The 27,046-nt window shown below is 36.6% G+C and overlaps 1 protein-coding gene across 5 annotated transcripts in view; it reads left to right on the top strand.

Annotated features, from left to right (window-relative positions):
• The window catches only part of ROBO1 (roundabout guidance receptor 1), a 643,819-nt gene that overhangs the window by 614,370 nt on the left and 2,403 nt on the right, over nucleotides 1-27,046 (top strand). For 4 of the 5 annotated variants that reach the window (XM_026851549.1, XM_026851531.1, XM_026851540.1 and 1 more), the window contains 9 exons: nucleotides 226-268; nucleotides 3,847-4,001; nucleotides 7,360-7,695; nucleotides 10,155-10,262; nucleotides 12,907-13,051; nucleotides 13,375-13,626; nucleotides 17,269-17,678; nucleotides 19,479-19,631; nucleotides 26,710-27,018. In XM_026851549.1, coding sequence (XP_026707350.1) covers nucleotides 226-268; nucleotides 3,847-4,001; nucleotides 7,360-7,695; nucleotides 10,155-10,262; nucleotides 12,907-13,051; nucleotides 13,375-13,626; nucleotides 17,269-17,678; nucleotides 19,479-19,631; nucleotides 26,710-27,018 — 1,911 coding nt within the window. The remainder of the gene's footprint in view (nucleotides 1-225; nucleotides 269-3,846; nucleotides 4,002-7,359; nucleotides 7,696-10,154; nucleotides 10,263-12,906; nucleotides 13,052-13,374; nucleotides 13,627-17,268; nucleotides 17,679-19,478; nucleotides 19,632-26,709; nucleotides 27,019-27,046) is intronic. The other variant, XM_026851556.1, reaches the window with a different exon arrangement.

Below are 27,046 nucleotides of genomic sequence, written 5' to 3'. Positions count from 1 at the left end.
AAAACTTTGTTGGAGCTAAGACTAGCAGTTACTGAGCAACATAAGTATTATGTATAAACTTGCATTTGAAGGAGTAGCTTGCAGAATGAGGTTCAGTATTAATGTATAAACAATGCACATTTATTGTCTTAGCTAAAATTAATCAAAGCCAACTTTAATACTGCTATCTAAGGATTTTTTAATGACTTTTAAATTATTTCCTTTTTTTATCTTTAACTATTTCAGTAACGTATCAGAGAGGAGGAGAGGCTGTAAGCAGTGGAGGCAGGTAACTATGTGCTTTATTTTTAAAGCTATAAATCATGTGCAACGAAATTTAAGGATGCTAGGAGTACAATTGTCCTTGTAAGTGATGGCAGAATAATCACTTAATATGTTTTAATTTGTTATATTAATTTATACATTTCTAACATACATTTTTCTGTGTAGAAGGAGGATATATGGTTTGAATTCTTAGGTTGTTTTCCAAATGAGTTGTAATATTTTCAGCTTTAACTGAAATTATTTGAGATGTAAAAACTGCATCTCAAAAAATGAGCAGCAGAGGGAGCACTTTAACTTCAAAATAAAGACCTGACTTACCAGCTGATGAAGGGAGTAAAAGTAATTAAGTCGTGGCATTTATGAAGATTAATAAATATAGCTGGTTCACAAATACTACAAAGAAATAAAACGTTTATTGGGAAAAATTGCTGAAGACATAAATGGCTTATAAGGTGACTTTTTATGAAAAAAATAAACCCACCTTGCTATGAATGCAAAACAGTAAAGCATTGCTTACAAGAGATGGGGCACTGAAAGAGGGGGAAACTGTTAGGTTTTAAATTTAACACACACAACCCCCCGCTTTGAGAACCTAGCCCATTCCAGACTGAAGATTTAACTAAAACATGTTTACTGGGTTTACATTATTACTTAGGGAATGGCAGTGGACAAAACAGTTATTTACATTTTCTGTGTAAAAGTGGAGTTTTCTTCAGGAGGTAAAATAATGGTTTTATCAAAAAGGCAGGACTTCTAGGTCACATTGAAGCATACCTTTTTATAAGCATCTCAGTTAAAGATTTGGCACGGCGCCAAAATAAACTCTAAAATCTCAGGGAGTAGCTGGGTGATAAATTCCTATATCAGTTCCTGTTTCACAAGTGGCATCTTTTGATTCTTAATTTTAAAGCCTGTACAAAAAACTCGGTAATGGTAAAGATTAGGCATAAAATTAAACATTCCCAGTCTACTTGAATGCTGTGCAGAGGCGAGGCTACTCTGCTGCTGCTGCTGAACCTGGCATGTTAAGAGCACTTGCAGATATCTCTGTCCAGCACTGTATGCTGCTGTGTTGTTGTAGCCATAAAACCATGGAGGAAAACCTCTACAACAGTTACCATGTGATTTTTGAATGGACAAATCTGTAAATCACTGGGTTGCTGCCTTCACCCCAGGATAGTGAGAAAATAAGAGAGAACAGATATGAACCCTCTCTTTCCCTGACAAGGTTGTTCAAAAAGATACGCAGTTAACATCCTTTGTGTTCTTTGTGCCACTGTGCTTTCTCGCTCTTCCCATAGAACAAGCTAGACAAAGCACACTCACATAGACTCTGAGGACAGAAATGTACCTAGAAGTGTCTACATCGTATACAGTCATTCTGGTACTGCTAGAGAAACAGCATCATTTTTTACTGTTCTGGTTTTAAGGATCAGTGCCACAATATAGCAGTGTAATTGATTCAAGGTGCTAACATATATGCTTCTTTTGTTCATTTGCATATATTGTATTTACAGCATGAATGATGTACCATATTTTGTAGAATATGAAACATACTTATGCAGTGTAAAAAAAAAATAAATGTTATTTTTACATGTGAAATCTTCCTCTGATTTCCAAACCTAAGGTTTTCGCTTCCTTGCATTATATTTGCAATGTTTTGGAGAGGTTTAGCATTTTTGCCAAGTACAGTTTTGTGAGCATGTTAAAGCGTTATTCAAAATGTCACAGTCATATATTTAAACATAATCCTCACTTCTGCAATGCTGAAAAAAATACCCATTTCTGTGGAAATCCCTTTTCCAGACAGGATTCAAGTAATGGTAATTGTGGTAGATTGACTCCAGCCAGCAACCAGGCACCCACACAGCCACTTGCTCAGTCCACCCCTACCCCAGACCCAGTACCGTGGTTCAAAGGAATTTGCTGCAAAGGTTAAAAATCTTTGGAAATTATAATCTCCAGTTATCACCAGGCTGTGGAGCTGTAATGCAAACATCTCTTGCCTACAGTTCCACCAAAATGGCTCTAATTGGTAGAGTTTTTGTCTACTTATATACCTCACACCACATTTCCTATGTGACAGTAGGTGTGAATGCAAAGGAAATTTTAGACATAAAGAACCTTTAACTCTCTATCCAAAAACCCAGTACACAGGTCTTGAAAGTGCTGAAACATTCTGGAAAGTTTTGTCTCCTACAAACACCATGAGGTATAGTTTCATTGTAAGAGTGGAGTGGTAGGGAAAAAAACAAGGCATTTCAAATCATCTGGCCTGCTCACAGGACTACATAGCTCTACATTTATTTCAGATTTACAAAAATACTTGTTTAGTGTATGTGTTTGGTTGGCTTGTTAGCCTGACAGCAAGTCGATCCTCATCACCTCCTATGTTAAATTCTCAGATGACATATGCAGTACAAAAATATATATACACACACATATATATATATATATATAGATCTTTTAAATGTCATTCTAAGACTATGACTTAAGCCTGTGGCACTGACAGACTATATCCCCCACAACTAACTGCATGCAGTTTGTATTCTCAACTTGCAGTTTAAGAGGATTAGCATATGTTATTTTTGAAGTGCATCACATTAATATTATGGAGACTAGTTTCTGCACTATTTCAAATGGAAAGTTGTCTGTTAAATCCTGTGATGAAAGAGACTGTGTTCCTTTTTATACATATGGTGGCTAAAATTACCAATTTTTCAAAAGCACCTTAGTTATCAAAGGCAATTTTAAGTTGTATGGGGATGCTACTTATATGGGACTTTATAACATGCCATTGCACTGAAGACTGAAGATCAGAGCACCTTTCACACTCACTAGAAAAATTCAGCAACTTGGAAGCCAGGGAATGCTATTTCTTTCTGATGATGGCAGGAATATTCTTTATTCCAGTATGCAGCAATGATACCTGGATATTTTTAAAGGTGTTGAGTATTCCTAGTTACTTTAAACTTCCACCCTCATAAAGATTAAGCGAGTGGTTTGCTCATTAACAAAGATGTATCACACACTTAGTATGCTTAATGAGATCCAAACACACCCAAGCAACAGAGGTTTCTGTAATCTGCTGTTCCCTTTGGTCTGCTGCAGCTGTACTATCTGATGATGAGGAGAACTTGGCTTCAGAAATCACAAAGAATTTGGGAGTATTCATATCCAAATTCAGCTCTTATTTCCACATATCCATCTTGCTTCCATGTGTGGATTTTTTGTTTGACTTGGCAATTTCCCCTTTTTTACCTTGCTTTCTTTAAGAAAGGAAGAAGGGGCAGAAACCAAACCCGAAGTGACAGATAAAGGTTGCACACCAACATGTATGTGTAGTTTAGCAAACTGAATTGATACTGTCCTTGGCTGTTCACCTCAGAGTGTCTTAGCAGGAACAGGTTGTATAGGAAACTAGACACCATTAAATAATTGAATCAAGCTGTATTTTCAAATGCTCAAGCCTTTAAATATGTGGTACTATTTTCTAATATATAACCTTTAGAGAAGAATGTAATTGCAATGTAAAAATGCTTTTGTTTAATTTTTGAAATGACCAAGCTTTGTTTTTTAAAGGCCAGGACTCCTAAACATCAGTGAACCAGCCACTCAGCCATGGCTAGCAGATACTTGGCCTAACACAGGAAACAATCACAATGACTGCTCCATCAACTGCTGCACCTCTGGCAATGGAAACAGTGATAGCAACCTTACAACGTACAGTCGACCAGGTTAGATACATTTCTACCTTACTAAGGAATCTTCTTTACAGAGTATATACTTCTAATACCTTAGAGAGTGTACAGGTTTGTTTATTTCCAATGCATTTAGACTTAATGTAGTTTCTCCTCTATGTAGTGATTATGCTTTTGGTCCCTTTTTGGATCCCTTTTTTTGGTCCCCTTTGGAGAGTTGTAGCAAGCAGTAGGCTGAAGGAGCCCCTGAAAAGTTTAAGGTTACCAAAAGTCACACTGAATTGATACATTTCAGAATCTGAAAAAGAGTGTATAAGGTCATTTTTAAGTTTCTCTATACATCATTGTTGCTTACATGGAGAAGGAGAGGTACCAAAATGACACTGGTGAGATTTTCCTTCTGGTTTGAGTGTGATGAGAAGCAAGAAATGAAACATTGCTATAGTACTTGCAAGACAGTCAGTCTACTTTGGCACATTCTAAACCTCCCTTGCAGTGCCATTCTTTACAAAATGGGAAAGCTGGTTTTCTAGCTAGAGTGTATGGATAAAAAAGTTAACTTCACACTTCAAAGACAATTATGAAATGTTAGGTGAAGTGGTAATTCCTAGGAGCTTGGGCAGGACTCAGAGTGCTCTTGAAGCAAACCTTGTGAATTCCATGGGAACATGGTTGGGGAAATATATCTGGAAGCGCTAATTACTGCACATTTTGTTCTAAACGGTTGCTTTTGCTTTAACCCAGTTTGTGTTACTGGTGAGGAATGAAAATGAGTCTTTTCAGCTACCAGCATCTCTAGCTGATTTTTTGCTAGTAGCATTTCCCAGCATTTCAGAGAGGGAATATGATTACCTATAGTAAAGTTGCATAAGTGTAAAACAGCATTACCTCCTGTAATTAATGTGAAACCAGCCATAATGTGATGGTGGTAATTCATCTTCTGCAATATGCTGACTGACAGTGACCAGTGCCAGGTGCTTCAGAGGAAGGTGAGAGATTTTTAACATCAGAGACTTGTATCTTACCCTGCCCAAGGATATAATCTCCATAAATACCTACATAATAGTATTTCTGATCCAGAGATATTTTATTGTGACAAGTACAGACATACTTTAATGACATTACAGTAATAAAATACATTACACTCTAGCAACTGAAACTTAACAAATTCAGAAAAGGAAGAGAACACACATTTTTGAGGGTTGTAAACTATTATAAAATCTCGTCATGAGGTGCAGTGGGTTCTTTATCAGTTTAGCCTTTATATTAAGCTTGGTTATGCTGCAAAGTGATTCCTTCCATTCAAGTAGAGCTTATGAACTTGAGGGCCAGACAGGATGCTCATAGTTGTCTTTTCTGTCCTGGAAAATCTGGCAAATATTCTTAATTACATCAGCTTAGGCTTGGCTTATGGTCTGAAGTAGCTAAGTTGGATATCCCCACTATAGTTGTGAACATACTAAGTAACTATCAGTTTTTAATTTCTTTTAATTGTAATACTGTGTTCCAATTCTACAGAATGAAAATGGATTGTTCTAAAAGTAGATGCTATTTAAAAAAATCTTAACAGAATAAATCTCTGTTATATAGATAAACCAGTTTTGTTTAAGTACTTTGTATGTGGAATTCTAATGCGTCTATGTAAAAACTGTACCTACTGCATACACTGTATCAATCAGATTATCCTACACACGAATTGGACATAGCTGAAAATGGAAGGAGATAAAATATATGTTATAAGTGACTCTGCAAGGTTATTATAGGAAAGCATGATCTATTAGGAATTAAGAATATGCTGGCTATATACTTGCCCATTGTAGTACAATAAACTTGAAAAGGAGGAAAGACTAGCATGATATCATTAGATGAGAGAAAAAGCAGAAATGAAAACATTTGAAAAGTAGAAATAAGAAGTTGAAGACTGTAAAGCAATAAAAAGCCATCTCATATAAGAAACAAAAGATATCAAACAATAAAACCTTCGAAAAACATAAGCTGGGAGGCATGAAATGTACGAGAAGCTGTATGTGCATGTTCTGATATGTTCTGTTCCTTAATCACTGAAAATGTGAATCAGGGGGTTTCTTCCTCAAGTAGTATTTTTCTTCTTCAGGAAATATTTCTCAAAAACGTTGTGTGTATTAGGGAATAATTTTGAAATTGAACATCATCTATATTTAGTAGTTACCTCATTTAGTATAATGGTCAAATCCTGAATTCTGTACTGAGTTTTATTTTGGCACTGTCTCCAGTAAATTAATGGTGGCCACAGGTAATGGGTTTCAGGTTTTGAATCAAACTCATTAGCATAAATATCACATGTTTTTAAAGATGAAAACTATATTCCTGGTGATTGCTATGTAAGTATTGATGCATTAATCAGCTGGCAAATGAGAATTTTTGCTTAATGATCATTCAGTGGTAGTTTTACTAAGCCTTCTAACTGCTGACCCACAGATTGTGTTATCCATTCAGTATCCTTCCAGTAGAGTGCATCTGGAGAGGAAAAAAAGTGTGTGGAGTTGCTTTCACGCAGAGGCAAGAGAACACATAAAGGCAGGCTTACTGGTTCACACAGTAGTGGCCAGAGCATCAGTACATGTCTAATTTATTCTATGCAATAAGTGGTGATCTCATGATGCAATAACTATTAGATGAATAAATTCATGCTGTCTATATGATATATATATATAGCATAGAGGACAATGGTATTACTTATTTTGCAATATCCAAAGCACCTAAAAGTTAGCAAAAATTCCAGATTCCTTTCCTGTCTTTTTGTTTCAAATCAAAATATAAGATTGTACAAGGAAACTGTGGTCAAATAAAGACTTGCTACTGGGTACTGAGTTACCTTTCACATTGTACTGTTTCTCTTTAATTCTGTTCTGTGTAATCCTTTTTTCAGTCTGTTGTATAAAACTCTGTTGTATCTCTGTTTCTTATCACAAGTACAAGAAGGTCTAAATGCTGTTGAAATTACATGAGATGACTGTCACGCCTAGTTATTCCCACTATTAAGTTTTGGTTGATCTTTCCTTTCAATGCAAATATTTTACTTACTGGATATCTATACTGCTTTGAGAATAATGTCTAAAAATGTGAACATTTATGTGGCCACTGTAGAAAAAGCCCAGCAAGGTAAGTCATTGTAGATGCAATTCAGAGTGTCTGAATTTACAGTGAATCAAAATGGTGAACACTACTTTTGAAGCAGTAGTTTACAGGGTGAATAATATTAAATAATGTAAATTGTTTAGTTAATTACAGTATCTCTGCTTCATGGATGCAAGCCATATAGTTACACACTAAAATATTTTTAAAGGGAATTTCATTGGAAGTATAGTGTAAGCGAACAGAATGACCTTTTCTTTTTTCTTTCCTCTGTGGTTAGCCGATTGTATAGCAAATTACAACAATCAGCTGGACAACAAGCAAACAAACCTGATGTTGCCTGAGTCAACTGTATATGGTGACGTGGACCTGAGCAACAAAATCAATGAGATGAAAACCTTCAATAGTCCAAATCTAAAGGACGGAAGATTTGTCAGCCAGCCTGGGCAGCCCACTCCTTATGCCACCACTCAACTCATCCAGTCAAATATCAGCAATAATGTTAACAATGGCAGCGGGGATACGAATGAGAAACACTGGAAACCCTCTGTTCAGCAAAAGCAAGAGGTTGCACCCATACAGTACAACATTATGGAGCAAAACAAATTAAACAAAGGTGAAGAGCTTTTAGCTTCTTTCTCCTCTTTAGGCATCAGAGGAGTTTTGACCTTCTGGTGCTGGGAGTCTAAAGCTTTCAGGTTCAGCAGTTGCAGGCTTGTGTGGTGCTTATAGATTTCTCTCTTTAGCTTTAGAAATCCACAGTTAGAAGTGTCAGAAAGTTAATTAGCACCACAATAAGCTTCAGATACTGAATTTATTATTAAAAAAAACCCAAGCTGTAGCTTTAGAAAAGACTTAAATAAAATACATTTCCTATGGATTTGAGAGTAATTTATATTTAATAGTAGTTAAGGGATTGGTTAGGACAGAGTCTGGATATTTTATTCATAAACCAGATGCATAGTAGTCACATTATACTCTACCTTAAATTTTAAATAGGTCAACCCACTCTTCCGAGTTGTGGATGGAGACTAATTAAATCTACATGTTCATGTGAACGAATGAAATTTTGCATATCAAACTCTGTAAAATTGTATTGTGTTGTACACTGGGGACACAAATGGAGTGATCCAATTCATTTTAGACTTGTTTCTAGCAAGCCTTCGATTCACTTATTGAGTGGCAATGCTACTGCACTTAGTTTTGGAAACTAAATTCCTTTGTTACCCTGACTGAAGTCTGTGGATCCAGAAGCTAAAAATAAATTGATTTCAGTGTTAACGGGAAACATCAGAATGTACTTTTGTGGCCTTGAGGGCATGTTTCTTTAATATAATGTGTGGGAGTTGGAAGAAATAGGCATGTGATTTCTTGCTAGTCCTCCAGGCTACCATGCAACCTCTTTTAATAACCTGATTTGCAAAAGAGTATCCTTAGTAACTGGACCCATTCTAACTTGGAACTTTTTGCATGGATTGTTGTAACTCCAGCAATCACACAATGATAAGTTATCTGGTTAAAAAAATACATTTCATTACAGGAATGTTGATTTCTCCACTGGACCCGTCTACTCACAGAGGAGAAAGGGCAATATAAAATGTGACACCATCCCTTGACATAAACATGTCAAAAGAAAATTCAATTTTTGTGACTCCTCACTAGAGGGTGAAAGCTGTATTCTTTTGTAATTATGCTTTCTTTCATGAACTGTGTATTACATATCTGTTTTGGAATTAAAACATGTTTGGTTTTTATGACCTAGAAAATACTGCATCTTTCAAACTGTGTATATTACAGTGCATATTCTCTAGCATATTGTAGTGTGGAAAGGCCCCCTTAAAGCATTGTCTGCTGACAGTCATATATACATATTTCAGAGTGCTGATTTACTGTTTATCCTCTGTGTAAACATATGCGGTATGTAGGACTTCAGCATGGTCTCTGGAATGCAACTAGACTGAGAAACTATTACAGAATACACTCTGGTGTGGAATTTATCATTTTGCTCTTTTTCTCATGCTTACATTATCACAAACATTTCTGCAGCAGATGGGGACTGGATTCTTAGTTTTGTTTATTTTTGTTTTGATTTGCTATTTATGAGTCAATAGTCTGATCTTGGTTTTCTCATTTCCTAAGTTAAAACCATCCTGCTGATGATTATACCTGTAGCTTTTGTGATGGGAAATAACCATTTTGATGAGTTACATGCTGTGCTTCGTTGTCACTACTTTATGTCTGGTGGTTCTGTTTATGATGCAGTTTTATTTGCTGTATGATGAGTAACTCGGCTACTTTCTGTTCTCTGTAAATTGTAATTCCTTTTTGGCATGAGAGTACTGTTTTGTCAGATGAGTATTTTTCTTCTGATAAAGTTTCACAGATCTGGTTGCCAAATCTAGATTTTAAAGTAACATACATATATCAAGTGCTTTGGAACAGGAGAAGGAAGTTAAGGTAACGGCCATTAGCAAAAAAAGGCCCTGCTTGTAGCTAGAACCTGCATAACCCAGTGTAAATAGGAATCTTCTCGGAGCCAGCAGGCATTAAACAAAGACCTTTTCTGTTGTAAACCAAATTTAGTGGAGCTGCATTGTTGCTCCAGCAGATCACTCAGCCCTTGTAATACAGGCCTGACTCCTATGTGGGTTTGTCACCTTTGAAATACAAAAAGGAGCTACCAGAGTCCATTGGCTGCCCTGCATGTGTAAATTAAGAAGAGACCATGGAAAATCAATCAAGGTGACAGTCTATTCATATGCAAAATACTCACACAGGTCATGTATATATCCATCAAGAGTTAATTGTTGCAGAAACATTGTGACAAGCCTGTGCATAGGATTTCATTTCATTTTACTTAATTTTTTTGCTGTGGAGCTACTAAATTCCCATGTTTTTCCTTAAACTTAAATTAGAGACAAGATAAAAATGAAACGATTATAGGATTATTTTCATTTCAAAAAAACTAATTTATTTCTTCCTTACTATTTCAGTTCTTACTTTGTCTTATAAAGCAGGTATATAAAGTAGATGTGTTTCTGAAGGGTAACATTAACTATACTATTATACTTGCAGATTACCGTGTAAATGACAGTATTGCTCCAACTATTCCATACAACCAGTCATATGACCAGAATACAGGTGGATCGTACAACAGCTCGGACAGAGGCAGTAGTACATCTGGTGAGTATCTATAGTGTTTTCCAAACTTCAGCATTTTGGTGTTTGGATGCTCTAAACATGGTTAGACTAGTTACTGGATTTACAGAAGGGATAACGGGGAGGAACCCCCCGACAGAAATACAGCACAGGGATGTTAAACTGCATAAAAACTGGCCCAATATGTGCCTATATTTCTGTTGCATCTTCATGATTGCTTATGCCATCTGAATGGCACTTAAGTAATTGGTTGTCTGAAATAGTGAAAGTCATTAAATCAAATAGAAGTTGGATCTCCTAATGTTAATGGCCTACTGGTTAGTATTATGGTCTCCAAATGAGCAAGTCTTAGAAATTCCTTTTCAGCTGTCACAAAAAAGAGGATTTTATGTATTTCCTTCCTGGTACTTTACTGACTTCTTTTCCATCTCTTGGGTCTACTCACTCAAGACAACCTTATTCACGAACAGACTCAAGATACCAGAACATTTGAGAGATATCTAACAGAACTGCATTAAGACATTTTTCATTTTTTAAATTAAATCCATGCATTTTATTGAGTAAAAAAAAGCATGCATGCATGCATACATAAAGTTTTTATAGATTTCAGAGGCTATATGTCAAAACTATTCTTGTACATCATTCAGATGTAGACAGTAGATAAGTTAAATTTTGTTTCTCATCACCATCTGCTGTGCAAAATATCTAAAAGTAAAAGTCATGAAAGAAGAAAAAAGCTTTTTGTGCTAAGAATGCTGACCAGGGCACCAAAATTGGGCTCTGTGCTTTGGAAATACAGAATATGATTTAATTCTAAAGTTCTTGCTTCTCATTGTGGTATAACCTGTTCACTTTCAGCTTTTATCTCTAGTAGAGAAATGTCTGAAATGTTCAGAGCTAAACCAGAAACTACTTGGTTTGGGGCTTTACTGTCAGTCTGAAATTTAGCCTGTGTTTATTTATATCAACCCAATTACAGAGTGGGTGAGTTATGGTCACAAACAGCAGATTACATCTGCTAATGAAGACAAAGACTGTTCTTTTTGTCTTTTGTTCTGCTGTTGCTTTTGATAGTCCAGTTGCCTTAATCCTAACCAGCGATCCATCTTGACCAACTGTGACTGAGGCACATCAGAGGCATAAACATGTAGGTGAGCCTGCCATGCCTTTGGGTGACCTGAATTCTCAGTCCTGATTCTCCCAGCTGCTCAGGGGTGTTCTGAGAGCCAGCCTTTTGCACATTCCCAGGTCTGCAACATCAGGGTGTGGTGCTGAGCCTGTGCTTAATGACAAGACCCAAAACCCAACATGAAACATCTCAGGGGTACGAACCCATGCAAATTAAAAATGAGAAGGTGGTATTCACCATGCTGACACCTGTTGTGGTTATTCATAACACTAACAATTCATAGTCCTATACCAAGGACTCCAGCAGGAATGAAGCAAGGTGACCAGAGTAATAAATGAATTGTGCTGAACTACTATATATCATGGTGCTTAGGGTAGAGAATGCAAGTGATGGTTGCCTTGGGACAGTGAGGGTCTTGCTTGAAATATTGAGATACCAGAAAAATAATCGTACATACCTAAGACATATTTGTATCTGGCAGCTAAAATGGGACAGTAATAAACAGAACTACTGTCCATAAGAATAGAAAATCTGAGACAGCAGAAGTGATAAAAACAAGCTTCCTAAATACCACTGCAAGATATTTAATCATGTGTATAAGGCTTAACTAGGGTAATATAAAGCCATGCCTCAGTTTGAGAGAAACATGAAGAATTCTAAAATATACTCAAAAATACAGTGACTTTATCTACAATTAAAGAAGTAACAATAACAACAACAGTTAAAAAGGTATACCAAGAAACAATGGTAGAGTCAGTTCTCATCATAAACATGTCCAAAGTCAGAATTCAAGATCACCTGAATAGGTGGTCTTATTCAGTTACTGGAACTGTGAAAGCTGCATTGTTCTATTATGAGCTATAATTTCCCAGTAATAGTAGCTGAAAACATTTGCGCCATACTTCATCAATCTTGTTTCTTCTTTTTTCTGTTATTTTAGTTCTTCCAGCAATTATTTTCAACTGCACCTGCCAATTAAACTAAACCTAGTAATTTCATTGTGCCTAAAATGTTTCAGTGGACAAGTACAAATTACATATATTCAGTGACTTAATGCAACAGTGGAACTTGAATAGATCATATCTGTATCATATTGTATTTTAGGTTCCAGCAATTAAATAGTATAAAGGCACTTCGAGAAATCTGTCTACAGCTCATTTGTTTTAGATTATAATCTATAATGTAATTAATAGAAGTAGGAAGCTCACTCTCAGTGACATTGCTTGTAAAATTCATTTATGGTTTTATCACATTTTGACTATTAACAATTCCAGTTTTGTTTTCTTATGTGCTTTTTTTCATCCTATGTGAAGTTTCTGGTTAAATTCAACTGATTAAAATGTAGAATAATTCTACAAAGAAGCTACAGTTACATGTTGGTGTAAAAACGAGAAACACCAGTTTATTCCAACTCAGCACAATAAATTCCCGGACAATTCAAGAGGATCTGGAGGGGGCCTATGTTTTTTTGTTTTTCAAAGCTAGCGGTGAGGAGACACCACAAATCCATTGCAAATATGTGCTGCTTTTTATTCACAGGGAGTCAAGGGCACAAGAAGGGCGCTCGAACCCCAAAGGCTCCCAAACAAGCTGGCATGAACTGGGCAGATCTTCTTCCACCCCCTCCAGCACATCCACCTCCCCATAGCAATAGTGAAGATTACAGTCTTTCAGTGGATGAAAGGTAAGAAGAATAAATGCATCATCCATTTCTCACTTTAATCACTAGTTAATTGAACTGTAATTTGCCCTGCGAGCTGACAGGGCAGCTTCCCAGAATGGCACACCTTCCTTCTGTGCCATTCTGGTGCTCCTCATCTAGCTGTAGTGCGGCCAGTTAGAGATCACTTACTGACAGTGGTGTATGTTTTCTCAGTACTTCTTTACTAAGCTGTTTTCAAGAGCACATATAACAATGCTTTTTTCTGGGCTGTTTATACATCTATCGGATACGCTAATTACACACTAAAAATTTAAGTCTTTATTTTCTTTAAAAATTCATTTTAGCTATGACCAAGAAATTCCTTGTCCTGTCCCACCTGCAAGGATGTATCTGCAGCAGGATGAGCTAGAGGAAGAGGAAGAAGATGAGCGAGGTCCTACTCCACCTGTCCGAGGAGCAGCATCCTCTCCAGCTGCTGTTTCCTATAGCCATCAGTCAACTGCCACTCTCACCCCCTCTCCCCAGGAAGAACTCCAGCCCATGTTACAGGACTGTCAGGAGGATCTGGGACACATACAACACCAACCTGACCGGAGGTGTGTCAATACAAATATAGCGAGAGACATGTGACAGAAGTCATCTTAACCCCACTGAAAATTCCTGTTAAATTTAGTGAGGCCAAGATTTTTCCCCATGATAGTTACTCTGTTAATATTTAACTTCTAATCCAGGATGCTAGAACTATTTGTAACCTAAGAAATATGTAATTAAGTTGCTTTATTACTATACCATGGAAAGAAATGCAGTATATCACTATGGTATGTATGATGCTGACATAAGTTAAATTCACAGTCATCAGGATATTAAAGTGGTATCGTTAACACAGCTTACCATATAATTACAGTTCCATTGTTTCCAATAGATTTACTGCATTATTACCATAAAATAGCATGCTTTATTTCACAGTAACTGTGCAATTAAGTTGTCACCAATACGTATGAATATATATAAATATATAATTTATATAACTTATAGATTTTCCTCCTCTCATAAATCCTAATACAGGAAATGTTGCTCGCAAAATTTTCTTAACATTTCCACCTGCCCTTATTTAAAAGAATGACCAACATTAATAGAGATATTTGTTATAGGGAAATTTTGTTTCTTCTCTGAGTTGCTTTTAGTACAAACTGTTTTGCATATACGCTCTCACAGCTTCTCTTCATAAAACAGTGAATTCTGAATGTGGTTTGCAGATATTGTTTGTTACCACAAATATGGAAACTTACCTGCAATATTCTAGTCATACTTTCTGTTTTTAGTGAATTGCAGACCTATTATGATGAAATTAATTTCATCTGTCAAGTAGACTGTAAAATTTTGATTTTATTATTGTAGCTTACTGGACATTTATGGATGTATTTTCCAGATGTTTTTTGAAAAGTTAGTTCATTTTTATGTTTCCCCTTTTTAAGTAAGCAGTAATTATTAATTTTTTTTTTTTAAGGGCCTATATTTGCTTTTACTTTTGCGGCCCACTTCTACTTGGCCTGCCTTGTTTTGTTTTCTTTATTCTTTATGGTAATGCTTCTTGTATTGTGTACTTTTTTCTCTTCCTCTATCTTCCTTTAAAATCACTCTTTTTATTAATGAGTGGCTAATAATATTTTCCTGTAATTTCCATTGGCCCTGATATGTTGGGGCACAGAAGTGTTCATTTTAATGACTCAAGTTTTCTGGGTTATTTAGAGGTTAAACTAGCTGGACACTAATGGAAAAGGGAAGCACTATGTGTACGATGTGTTGTGAATGACTTCCCAGACCCTTAGCTACCATGTTCTGGAGAGTGGGAGATACAGAATGGAGTAGGAATTGGAGCAGGTGTATGCAAGCATGCGTAACCAGCCAGCAACTGCCTGGAAAGTAGAAGGTTTGCTCAGCAAAAGACTCATGACCAGTCGCCATAAATGTCATCAAAGTAGTGGCAGAATTATCTGGAAGGGTGTTCCAGTTTAAGCTCTGAGGGCATACAGCTTACCCACTGAGTGAACTGAAAAAATAAAACATGTATTCATTCTATTCTTCCTACATTGGCTAGGGACTAAATTTGTCTATTTTATCTTTTTCAAACATTCTTTTCTTTTTGCTACATCCATTTTACCAGTTAAAAAAGATTCTCATCATTCTACTTGATTTGTAGGGCTTGACTGACTATCTTTTCTGTCTAATGGCATTGATATGACCCATGGCACTGCTGTTTAGGAGTTGCATGTACTGTGCTCAGCAGCTGTAGCCCATTCTGGAAGGGGTGGGTGTGGGTGTGTGTATATGTGTGTGTGTGTGTGTGTATGTGTGTGTCTATTTTGAATATGGTGTGACAATACTTTCCAATTAAGAATACATTCTTAGTGGTGCCTCTTTGTGTTATTTTTGAGGGGTTTGTAAATGGTGGTTTTATATTGAAAATAATGTCTAAAATGCTGTTTGCCATTTGCTTTACTTGTAGTTCTGCTGAATATTATCTCAATTTCTGATCAGAACCAGGCATCTAGAATATGATTCTGGTGGCACTGGTGTCCTGTAATATTTCTCTGTTCAGTGAGCTTACTAGAAGTATAGCAAACTGAAATAGAAATCTGTGCTCTGGAAGAGTGGACAAGCAGAGAAAAAAACAGATGTTAGTGTTAAAGTGAGAGCTGAGATACAAGACAATGTCACTGTTATATCTAGAACCACTGCATCAGATAAAGCAAATGAAGTTTTCTTAATTCTGTATGCTCAGGAACCAGCTCTCTCAGTTAGCCTGTCTTTAAAGGTTGGAAAGCAAGTTATAATTTCAAGAACCCTAATATATTTTGTAACCAGTTGCATGTCTCCTAATAGCAAAACCTAGAGAACGGGAAGACTGGCATATATATTACAAGGACAGTTGTCACAATAGCTTTAAATTAAGGTGGTAAATCTTTAATGGGCAAGGTCTCTAGTCAAAGGCAGGTAGAGATGCCCATGCAGCAATGGCTTCTGGGATTTGAGGGGAAGGGGTGTTATTAAATGATTATTGGGAATATCTCCCTAACTGACCTTTTCTTCATTCTGTTCAGTACTTAATACAGCAAGTAGAAAACAGTGGCTAGATGATGTAGTTCAGGGAGGTTCCAACTTGCTCTTGACACAAAGTATGTTTTTTCTTGCTAAATTTTCCTTTCTAAATTAGTAAGTATTCTCAATTATTAAAATAAAAAAATCATGCCCCCCCCCCAAGAAAAGATTCAATTTTATGAGAGTTACCATTTGTCAATGAGATAATAAGAGGGAAAAATTGACAAGGGAAAATTCATTTGGAAGTTTTTGCAAAGCAGGCTGCAGTAGAAATTCCTGGTAAGCAAATCCAACAGTGCAGCCATTGCTGCAGAAGCTATTTCTTCCTATCAGACAAATGGCAATTAAAGAGCATGCCTGTGGCCCTGTGAAGAAAAACTGGTGACAGTGTTACTAACTGGGACTTCTGAGTGAAGTATTAACTGAACATTGATCTAATGATACCTAATATTTTCCTCTTGAAGCTGGAGACACCACTACTTGATGATTTAAGCTCAAATAACCCATACATCTATATGCATTTTTATGTTCTTAAGACTTAAAAGTAATGTTTTGGTAGAGAATTCTTTCTTTATATTATCACCTAGACCAATTGAAAAAATAATGAAATAAAAGTATCTCTTTTCATATCTTTCTAAATCACTGGGGTAGGTAGAGGGAAGATGGTGTTTATGAACAATCTATTTGGATAGAGGCATCTGTTGACATTGATAGTTGCAATCTTCTTAGAGCAATATACAGACACTTCCTTTGCTCATACTCTCAACGGTGCACAAGTATTTGTTTTAAATAGTCACATGAACTGTAAGTACCTCTGCCTAGCTGTGCATGTGCTACTTTAGGAAAAATGAACAGCTTTATGCAAAATAAACCAGTTTTCATTAAGATCAGTGACAAGGGAGCCATACTAAAAGATCAGATTTCTTTGTGGTAGATTTCAAACTCCAGTTCCGATTCACAGCAAAAATAAGAACTAAAGAACCAACCAGCCAACCCTGAACCTTTCAGAATTGTATTGCATTGATTTAGAAAGGCAAGTTAAGCTTGTTGGGAAATAAAAGAATATTTGCATTGATCTCCTATCTCCTCTGGCTATGTTATGTGACTTCAATTCTTCTTACACTTGTGTTTTTATGCAGACGCCAACCTGTGAGTCCTCCACCTCCTCCAAGGCCTATCTCCCCACCACATACGTATGGATATATCTCAGGGCCTTTGGTCTCTGATATGGATACTGATGCACCAGAAGAGGAAGAGGATGAGGCAGATATAGAGGTTGCCAAGATGCAGAACAGAAGGCTCCTTTTGCGTGGCCTTGAGCAGACACCTGCCTCCAGCGTTGGGGATTTGGAGAGCTCTGTAACAGGGTCCATGATCAATGGCTGGGGTTCAGCCTCTGAAGAAGATAACATCTCAAGTGGGCGGTCTAGCGTTAGCTCTTCTGATGGATCATTTTTTACCGATGCAGATTTTGCACAGGCTGTTGCAGCAGCTGCAGAATACGCTGGCCTGAAAGTAGCGAGACGTCAAATGCAAGATGCATCAGGAGGTGAGTTTGTCCTCGGTTTGATGGGAGAAAAGAAAAAATGGCCATCGTGAAATGTATTTATCCTCAACCACTTCCTGAATTCCTCTTGTTCTTAAAACATTTAGAAATGCAGGAGAGGGGGGGAAATTTACACTAGTGGAAGAGTCAGAAAAGGAGTTTTGGTGAAACAGTTCAAATAAACAGCTGCTTTACGTTGTTCATTATAACTAGTTCCTAATTTTTTGGTCTCTTTGGTCATTGCCAAACCTCAACCCTGCTAGTGGATTTGCACCCAGAACTAAGTGAAAAGAAAAAAAAAAAAACAGATTACAGAATTCTATCCTTTTCCTAGTATAAAGCTCCCAGTGGTTTTGGTCACTCATATCAGAGATTTAATCCCTTTGTATTGAAATATCCAAATAAATAGTAAACCTTTATACTCATATTTCTACTGGATCTGGAAAAAATGTTTTCCATTTAATATTTTGGTTTTATCTTTTGGAGAATGCTGTTCAAGCTCTTACTGCTCTATTATTGAGATGAACTGGGTTTGTGTTAGTTTCGTAATTGGACAGCTGTTATTAGTTGCCATTTAGGTTGTAGATTATGCATATGCAGCATGGCCTTATGCATATGTTTCTTCTTGTTTTTCTCCTGAATCACCACTGGATATATTGGATATGATATTTGAAATATTTAATGTTTTACAGCATACTGGTTACTAGTAACACTGGATATATGCAAGTAATCAGTAACCCAACTAGGCCCAATGGATATTTTTATAGTTCAGCTGAAAAATAAGAATACTACAGGGTGGGATGCAGGTTTCATGCAGATCCATGAATGTTTTGCCAATCCATCCTATTAAACTGCCAGATCTGGAAAAGAGGTACTCTGTCACAACTGTGTCCACCCTGACTCCACAGATTTGCAACCTTCCTCCCATTTCTGATATCCTCTCCCAGTTAACAGTCCTTTGTTTCATTTCAACACAGCTGTTTATCATGAAGAGTGAGAGGGGAGGCAATTTAGTAATTCTGGATTAAATCATGGCCAATTGAAGTAGGTGGCAAAACTACCATTCGTACCCACAGGGCCAGGATTTTATTCATTTTACACATACAAGTTCACACAAATATGTGTGTCTATGTGTGTGTAAATATATTTATTTAGAAAAAGGTCTTTTTATGTCCCATTACTATTACAGGTAAATAATTTTACGACAGTCAAGTTGATGTTATGTGGTGATTTTTGTGTATTGATATTTCCTGTACCTGACTACACGTCCTAAAAATGTGACACTTCTTATCTGCAAATAAACTGTGATAAAATGCCAGTCATACATCCCCGATGGATTCCTGGTAATTCCCTCAAAGCAGAGGAGGGGACATCTGTACCTGAGACCTGCTGGTGACTTCCTCTGCCTGTGGCATGGGTAACCTCATGCTGCCCAAGCTAGGGGGGCCAAAACATGTCTTGAAACACTTCATTATTTCCAGAATATTACTGCACAGGAAGCCTGCTTGTGCTTGCTTGCTGATGGAGTTCCCATTCCTGGGGCAGGAGCTACCAGCTACCAAGCAGTTGAATAATTTCTGTGCAACGAAGCCAGCCTGCCTACTGGTAGGATAGCAAATGCTTCAGTATATTTGCAGCTCACTCTAAAACTGATTACAGGAGGGATAAGAGTTTTATTATTGTTCCAACAGTGTATTTTCAGGTTTTGTATAGCTGGGTCATTCTGATGTGAAAAAAAAAAAAAAGTATGAAACATCTTTTTGGATAAAAAAATAATAGCTATTGTTCTGTAACAATTTCCAGGCCGTAGACATTTTCATGCATCACACTGTCCTAGACCCACCAGCCCTGTATCTACTGACAGCAACATGAGTGCTGTTGTAATACAGAAGGTCCGACCTGCCAAAAAGCAAAAACACCAGCCAGGACATCTGCGCAGAGAAGTCTACACAGATGGTGAGTCCACTGAAATGGGTGAAAACGTCAGTGAACCTTTCTAAATATGCATTCAATGTGTGTGTGTGTGAAATTTTTCCACGGAGATAACATTATGTTTCAGAATTCAGTGATTTGTGTTTCCTGTTGCTAAACACACTGAACAGATTAATCATTTTAAATGCCAGAGTTCCTTAATACTGTACATTGATGCTTCCACTCCAGAGCCTTGCACCTGTTTTCTATAGTGTCCTAATCGGCTAATTACTGTCATTATTTAAGAGCCCAGATAGCATAAATAGTACAGTCATTGAGAATAATGTGCTGTTAGGATTAAAATCTTCGTTCACATGACTGACTATTAAAACCTTCAGAATATATCTTTTCCTGGGGAGAAAAAAAACCAAAAAAAACAACCACATTTACCATTCAAAAGGTGGACAACATAAATCAATGAATTTTAATCCTGACCACAGCATTGTTGCAAGTAGTTACTTTGTGAGTAAAAGCAAAATCTAATCATCTTCTCTCATGCCTTCACACACAATATCAACTCTTGCTGAAAAGGTAGTGCTTGTATTCTCTTGGGAGTGTAAGAGGATAATGCAAACATTGTGATGTTGTCTAGAGAGAGCCTTTAATGAAAATGCCTCAGGTGGTGCAGCTTTTATTAAAGCACTACCTTCCAGTTTTATAAAACAACCCACGGGCTTTGTTGGAAATTCATGTAAGATAAATTCTCCAAGACTTAACCCATCTTGTCAAGTTTACTGAATTTGCTAACGGCGGGGAGGGGAAAGAAAGGCATCGTTCCCCACCTCCTGGTTCTCTGCAACAACAATCTGATTAGGACTTTCATTACCAGTCTGAAATTTTTCAAAGAGGGGCGTCATTTGCCATTATCATATGAAAGCCTAATATTATAGATCCTTATCCAGGGTTACATGAAGGGAGTTTTGAGCCACTTCTCCCTATGATTCCTGCCACTTGACAAAAAAATTTAATACAAAGCTCACAGCGTGATGAGCAGAAGTAATTTAGCAATGAGTGGTTGTCCGTGCTATTATCTGTACTTTATTCTGAGTATTTTCTCTCACTAGCATCTATCTGATACTAGGCTGCATTAAATACTGGCATGACACAGTGCACCTGGGCCTCTTGGCTTATGCCCAGGCCCCTTCTGTCAGTGAAACTGAGCTGTTGGAATATTATCTGATTTCAAGAGGTTATTACAGTGGTTTTGTGCATGTTTGCTTCTGCGAAAGGACAACACAAGGTGTAAATCCCAAAACTGTACCAGAAATGTTACGTTTATGAGACCCTTCTAATGGCATTCTGCAAGATTTTGTGGACTTTTTGTCAGCTATTTCTCTTGAATAGAATGCTCTTAACTGAATAATTAGCTGAGCATCAAACCTCGATACAAGCACAACAGCTAGGGCATCAGAAATAAAATCTGAACAGGAGTTTTATGTGGCCATTGTCTTCTAACACAGAAATAAATAAGAGATGGGCCTGTATTTGATGACAGTTTTTTGTAAAAGTAATTATACAAAGTTAAATCATAGAGCATTGTGGTTAGATATTGCAATAGATTTGACAATCATGATCAATATTTGTTTTGTGTTATATAGCACCTGCTTACCTCAGCATATTCTCTAATTAGGTAAGAATTTCCGCTAACCTGTTTAGTGTGCAATACAGTGTGGTCATTCAGGGAACAGCAAATTATGGCTTTAATTTCTTCAGATCTAATAAAACCCAGTTCGAAGGTTGAAGGGCTTGTTTGGTTTTGATCTTTTTTTATTATTATTATTTTTTACCCTCAAGCCATTTACATAAGCAAATTTGGAACCTTACTGAAGATTCCAAGCATTCAGTTTAATAGCCACATCTAGTATATTGTCCCTTTAGAATTAGCTATAGAATAACATCTACTAATTGTTTTCCTCAAGTGGAGAAAAGGGATATGGAGACATGAATGAAACAGTTAAGAACAATTGACCTTTCCTAGTTATACTTAGGTTTTTCTGTTGGCTTGATGTTACACTGTTACTTACCTTTTTTATAAAGGAGTGCCTGACACAAAGATTTTTTTGTTTTTTCTTCATAGTGGGTGAAAATATGTGTTGTAGTAGAGCAAAGTGAATTGCTCTTCTGAATTTAAGCATTTTTGGTGGCTAGAAGCTTTGAATAAATATTAAAAAGAGATATTAAAAAGAGATGCTTTCTCAGCCTTTAAAATAGAATTTACTTTCACATATAAAGAACTTTCTACTGTTCCCAAATTACCTGAATTAGTATTTGCTAGCAGTTTCATGAAATACTAGTGTCATGAAGAATTTTCATGGTTAGTTGACAGAAAGGATATATAAATAAAGTTTTTGCATGACTGGTTGAAAATGCCAAGAGTATTATCAGCAGCAATATATGTAAGTCAGAAAATTCTATTGTTTTTAATTTATACAGCAAGATTTGCAAGAGAGATTAATATTTCTGAAAGTGTGTTTGTTACTAATGTAGCAGGAAAAAGTCTTCTACTACTCTTTTCTAAATAAGGGAGAGTGCTCTCTGTTCTACTCTGCATTGTGCAGTAGTAACAATTTTGTATTTTCTGCTAACATTAGTTCAAATCACTTTCTACTTTATGTGAAAGGGGATTTCAGCTCAGTTGTTTTATTCCATGACAGTCATCCAGCAGGTGAAATGTTCTCCATATTTATTACTGAAAACCTTTTCTCAGTAAGTGGTAAGGATTAAAATGTATGAATTTTTAATTGCTCTTCATCTAGCCTTTTAGAGACTTAACTACTAGGAGTGCCTTACAATAACCAACTAACAGATGTATCCTTCTTCTCCACCTTGCCTGACCTACTTACATATTTAATTTAAGAAACCAAATTTTAAAAGAATGTTTTTATCTTTTCTAAAACTATATATATGAAAGTCTCTTCTGAACTCGATTTATTAAGAGTTACAAGCCCTCAGAATTGTAAGAATTTAGATAAAAATGATAAAAGTACTTTGCCATTGTTCAGTTTAGTAGGTCTTTCAATAGAAAATATCCCATTGACAATTCATATGAGATTTTAAACCATTGCTCTTTTTTAAATCTCTGAAGGACAAAGGAACAAATACTAACATTTTCACAACTAACTGGTTGAGACTGTAACTGACTTATTTCACTGTTTTATCAATGACATGACATTAAGACAGCTGAATTTCTCGCAAAAGGCAATTGAATATCTGCCAAGTATTTCCTTGAATTTTCACTTTGAAACGTTAAGCCGTTCTGCATGCCAGAGTCATTTGTCTCCCTCTGCCTGTGCAGTAACAAAAATGTACTCTGCACAAATTTCAGCAAGGTAAAAACTAAGTGTAGGAAAGCATTTCTTACTTCTGCTAAAAAGCAGCTTGTTATCGAATAATAATTTTCAGATACCTGCCGCCTTTGCAGTCCCTACCTCTGATTCCATTGTGAGATATTTTGTAAATGCTGATTTTGTTGCTGAGGGAGTTTTTGTGGAGTGAAAACTGTTTTGATGAAAGCATTATGTAAATGTACGTACAGACAGAAAAACTCTACAATTCAACAACCCACTGCTTTTATACATCATACTGGGGTTTGCTATATCTATTTATTCATCTAATTATTGTCTACTGTTTGAGCCATGTTTCTTGAAAGATAAGGCCTGAAAATAACTTTAGTACATGAATAGTAGTAGCTGAAGTTATTATGTATCTAGGAATTTTAAATGATCTTAAAGCTTTACTAAGTCAGGCACAGTCTTGAGTTTTGCATGCCTGCACAAATATGCAATAGAACAAATATTCACTTTGTACCTTCTCCAGTATTGCATAAAATCTGTAAGGGCTGTTTTCTTCAGGTTGCCTAATAAGGCCTACTTCCCTCATTTGTCACAACTTACAGTTCATCTTTTTGTGCTTATTTGTCATTGCTCCACTTCAGTGCTAAACTAACTTCGCAGATTATTTTTCCCCACTGCTGGTTTGCTTATTCCATGATTCCTGTATGTGTTTTCAGTTAGAAAATTGTCATTGCTCCTTTCAAAAAACATATATGGAAGGTTTCCCCTTTAGACCATGCTATGTAACGGCATCCATTAATTGTCTGAGTTATGTGAGAAGCCGTACAACAGTAATACATAGACATGAATGAAACATGTGAGCACAGCTGACCTTTAACAAATACTTCTGAGTTCTCTATATTGGTTTGATGTTGCTTTGTGATTTATTTTTTATTCTGTACAATGGAAGCTTCCATTTTGCTTTTAATAAGAAGTGTGCCAGTTTGTACTCAAGGAGGCAGATTGAATCTGGGTTTTCTTTGTGATCTGAGCTATTAAAATAAATACCAGAGGGGTGTAATAGTGTTGACCTCTGAAAAGTTGGGGTTTTTTTTCTCTGTAAAGGATTCTTCTCAGCAAGGAGTACTGTGTTATAATGAAGATTTCTATAGTTTCCCTGCAGGTTGCAAAAATGTTCTTGAAAGAGAGTATCACTTTTCTTTAGTTATTACTGTACCATAGAGCTGCTGCCGTTTTATGAAACTTTTTATATCAATGCATCTTTCCTTTCCATAGTCAAGATTTAACACCACTTTGTTCATTGTCCTGTGTAGCTGAATAGGATTCTTGAATAAAGTAGTTTGTTCCAAGTTGTATTTTATAGGCTACAGGAAAGATGCTGTTCCTTCCCTTCGGTATCGAGCCAGTGCATTGCCATGCCACAGCTGTTGGAGATTGGCTCCAAGGGTTGCTGAAAAGGCTGATGTTAGGTACCTCCACACCCCTTGCATCAGCAGGCTTAGCAGAAGGGCTATTCAGTGCCCTGATAACTTAATAGAGACAGTGAGTGGGGAGTATGAGACAGCAGATACTGCATGAACAGCTGTGGTTTCAGAAGCCTACACTTCTGAGTTTGAATATCTTCATGCACGTGTGGTTTAGTATGCTCTTTTCTGAGAAGACATGTTGTAAGAAGGATGTTTTCCTCAGAAAGGAAAATATTGTTTGAATCTCTGCAGGCTAATGCAGAGTTTATCTTATTTTTTTTAAATCTTGACCAAGTTCTATACTCACTAAAAGTATTCTGCAAAAGGTGGGAACTCTCACCATCTCCAGCCTTGCTTTCGAAGAATGGTTCTTGTGCTTGATAAGCTTTGGTCTGGATTTGAGGTGGTCTGATGCACTGAGCTTTCAAGGGACATACCACACGCAACTCTGAGTTCTTGGGCAATTTTCATACAATTTTTCACCAAGTTGTTGAATTGTAAGAAGTTATATACTGCCTCAGACCAACATTGTTTGGAGCAGGTATTGCCATTTAAGATCACATGGCTATGGAGCCTTGTGATCCAAATATCCAAAATTGTAGGCACATATTTATTTAAACTTCTACAGGATGGAACAGCGCAGTGAAAATAGTTTGCTCATTTGAACAAGAAGTTTTCTTGGTTGCTTGGTTGTTTTTTTGGTGGGATTTTTTTTCCTCTTTTTTTTGGTGTTTTTTTACCAAGACAATGGAATTAATGCAGCAAGTATGATGTTACAGGTCTCATTTACCTGAAATATGTCCAACCTTAGGAAATGTAGTTTATGACATCTTTCTTCTTCATCATCCCAGTCCAGACAACTGATAAAATTTTTGGTCTTATTTAAAACAGGTCAAGGGCAATTCCAAGTTATGTCACCAATTTAATGTAGCCAGGATGGTGCCCAGTAAGCTTGCATAGAGCAGCGAATTCTGCATTGCTACACCTTTCCACAGGGCTAGACGAAGTCACTTGTGCTTTGTGTCACTGGAAAACCTCTTGAAAATGTCTGGCATATGCCATGTCTGAATTTATACATATGTTAAATGCTTTTTTTTTTCTTATTCTGGAGTACTACCTTTATTTTTGGCCCAATTTAGTTAATTTTCAGTTGAAACGTTCACTTGAATAGACTGTGAATTAGCTAGTGATGGTGTTTGAAAAACACAGCTGCTCCAAGATTTTTGTGGAAGTAGAAAGAATGAATGCTCACTATCATAAAATGCTGAAGTTACATTTTGTAATAGTGCTAGGGTTTTTTTTAGCAATCTCATTTGAGAATATTAACCTCGGAATCATCTTTCACATCTCACTTTTTTAACTTGGTCTCTTATATGCATATGAATTGTTCCTACAGCTTTGTGGTGAACTGCTTTTGTATTGTTACTTCCTTGCTTGCCTTTTACATTTTTTTCCTTCACATTTTATATTCCACAGAGGACTATTGTATCCTGATGAAGAGTTTTACACATTCTAGTTCTAAGTCTTAATGCAGGAACAGAAAACTGTAACTAAGTAAAACATATGTGTGCCTTATAAATACTATTTAAAAATATACAGAATTTTAGAACCCCTTAAACTGTGCTAATTTAAGGACAGAAATTCAAAAGTCTCGTCTGTCTCTTTTGTTTGGTTGCTTGGTTGGTTGGGTTTTTTTTGTTCTTCCTGTTACTTCGTTGATTGAGTGTGGATTTTTTTATATCTCATGACACACCCACAGACATCAGGGATATATATGTTAGATTAACCTATTATTTTGAAAGAAGAATGTAATAATTACTATAGTTTCTCCTTACATATATCAGCAGTGCATTTACACCCCAGCCAACTTGCTTTAATACTCAGTACACTGAAAACCTGAAGCAACTCTAGCACAAGCTGCTGTGTTGTTGAATGGATTTTTCAAAAACAATAAATACCAGCAAAGATATGTTAGTATCTTTATGTTGATATCCACAACAGATATATTAATACTGAAGTGCCCAAAGTTTATTACAGCTTTTTTTAATTATTTTTAAGAAAATACTGTTATTTGAAAAGGCAGTAAGTAGTCTTTACTTTTTCCATTTTTAAAGCTCAAGCTTTGGGAAAATACCCATCAGCAATCATAACAATAACATAATAATTTTTGGGGTGGAGGGAGAAGGGCAGAAAAGACGGCTGAAGGTAAATAGGGCATCTGTTTCTCCAGTTCAAGTTTATTATTTCTTAATTTCATTGGTGTATGATGTTATTGTAATTACTTTTTTTTTTTCAACTTTGTAGACTTGCCACCCCCTCCTGTGCCACCTCCAGCTATAAAATCACCAACTGCTCAGTCCAAATCACAGCTGGAGGTGCGGCCAGTCATGTTGCCAAAACTTGCTTCTATAGAAGCGAGGACAGACAGATCTGCGGAAAGGAAAGGAGCGAGCTACAAGGGGAGGGATGGGGTGGATGGGAGACAGCATTCGGATGTGCGGACAAATTCAGGAGAGAGGAGAGAATCACAGGAACAGCAAAACGATGGGAAACTGCGAGGAAATAAAGCACCAAAACGAGAAACCACACCAGCAAAAACTCATCTTCTTCAAGGTTGTTTTGCAAGCTCTGGGTTTACTGA

Source organism: Athene cunicularia (genome assembly GCF_003259725.1).
Source record: "Athene cunicularia isolate RWA chromosome 1 unlocalized genomic scaffold, athCun1 chr1_part1, whole genome shotgun sequence".
In the NCBI taxonomy this organism is placed as follows: Eukaryota; Metazoa; Chordata; class Aves; order Strigiformes; family Strigidae; genus Athene; species Athene cunicularia.
The sequence above is the reverse complement of the archived record's forward strand: the minus strand, read 5'-3'. Positions and strand labels throughout refer to the sequence as shown.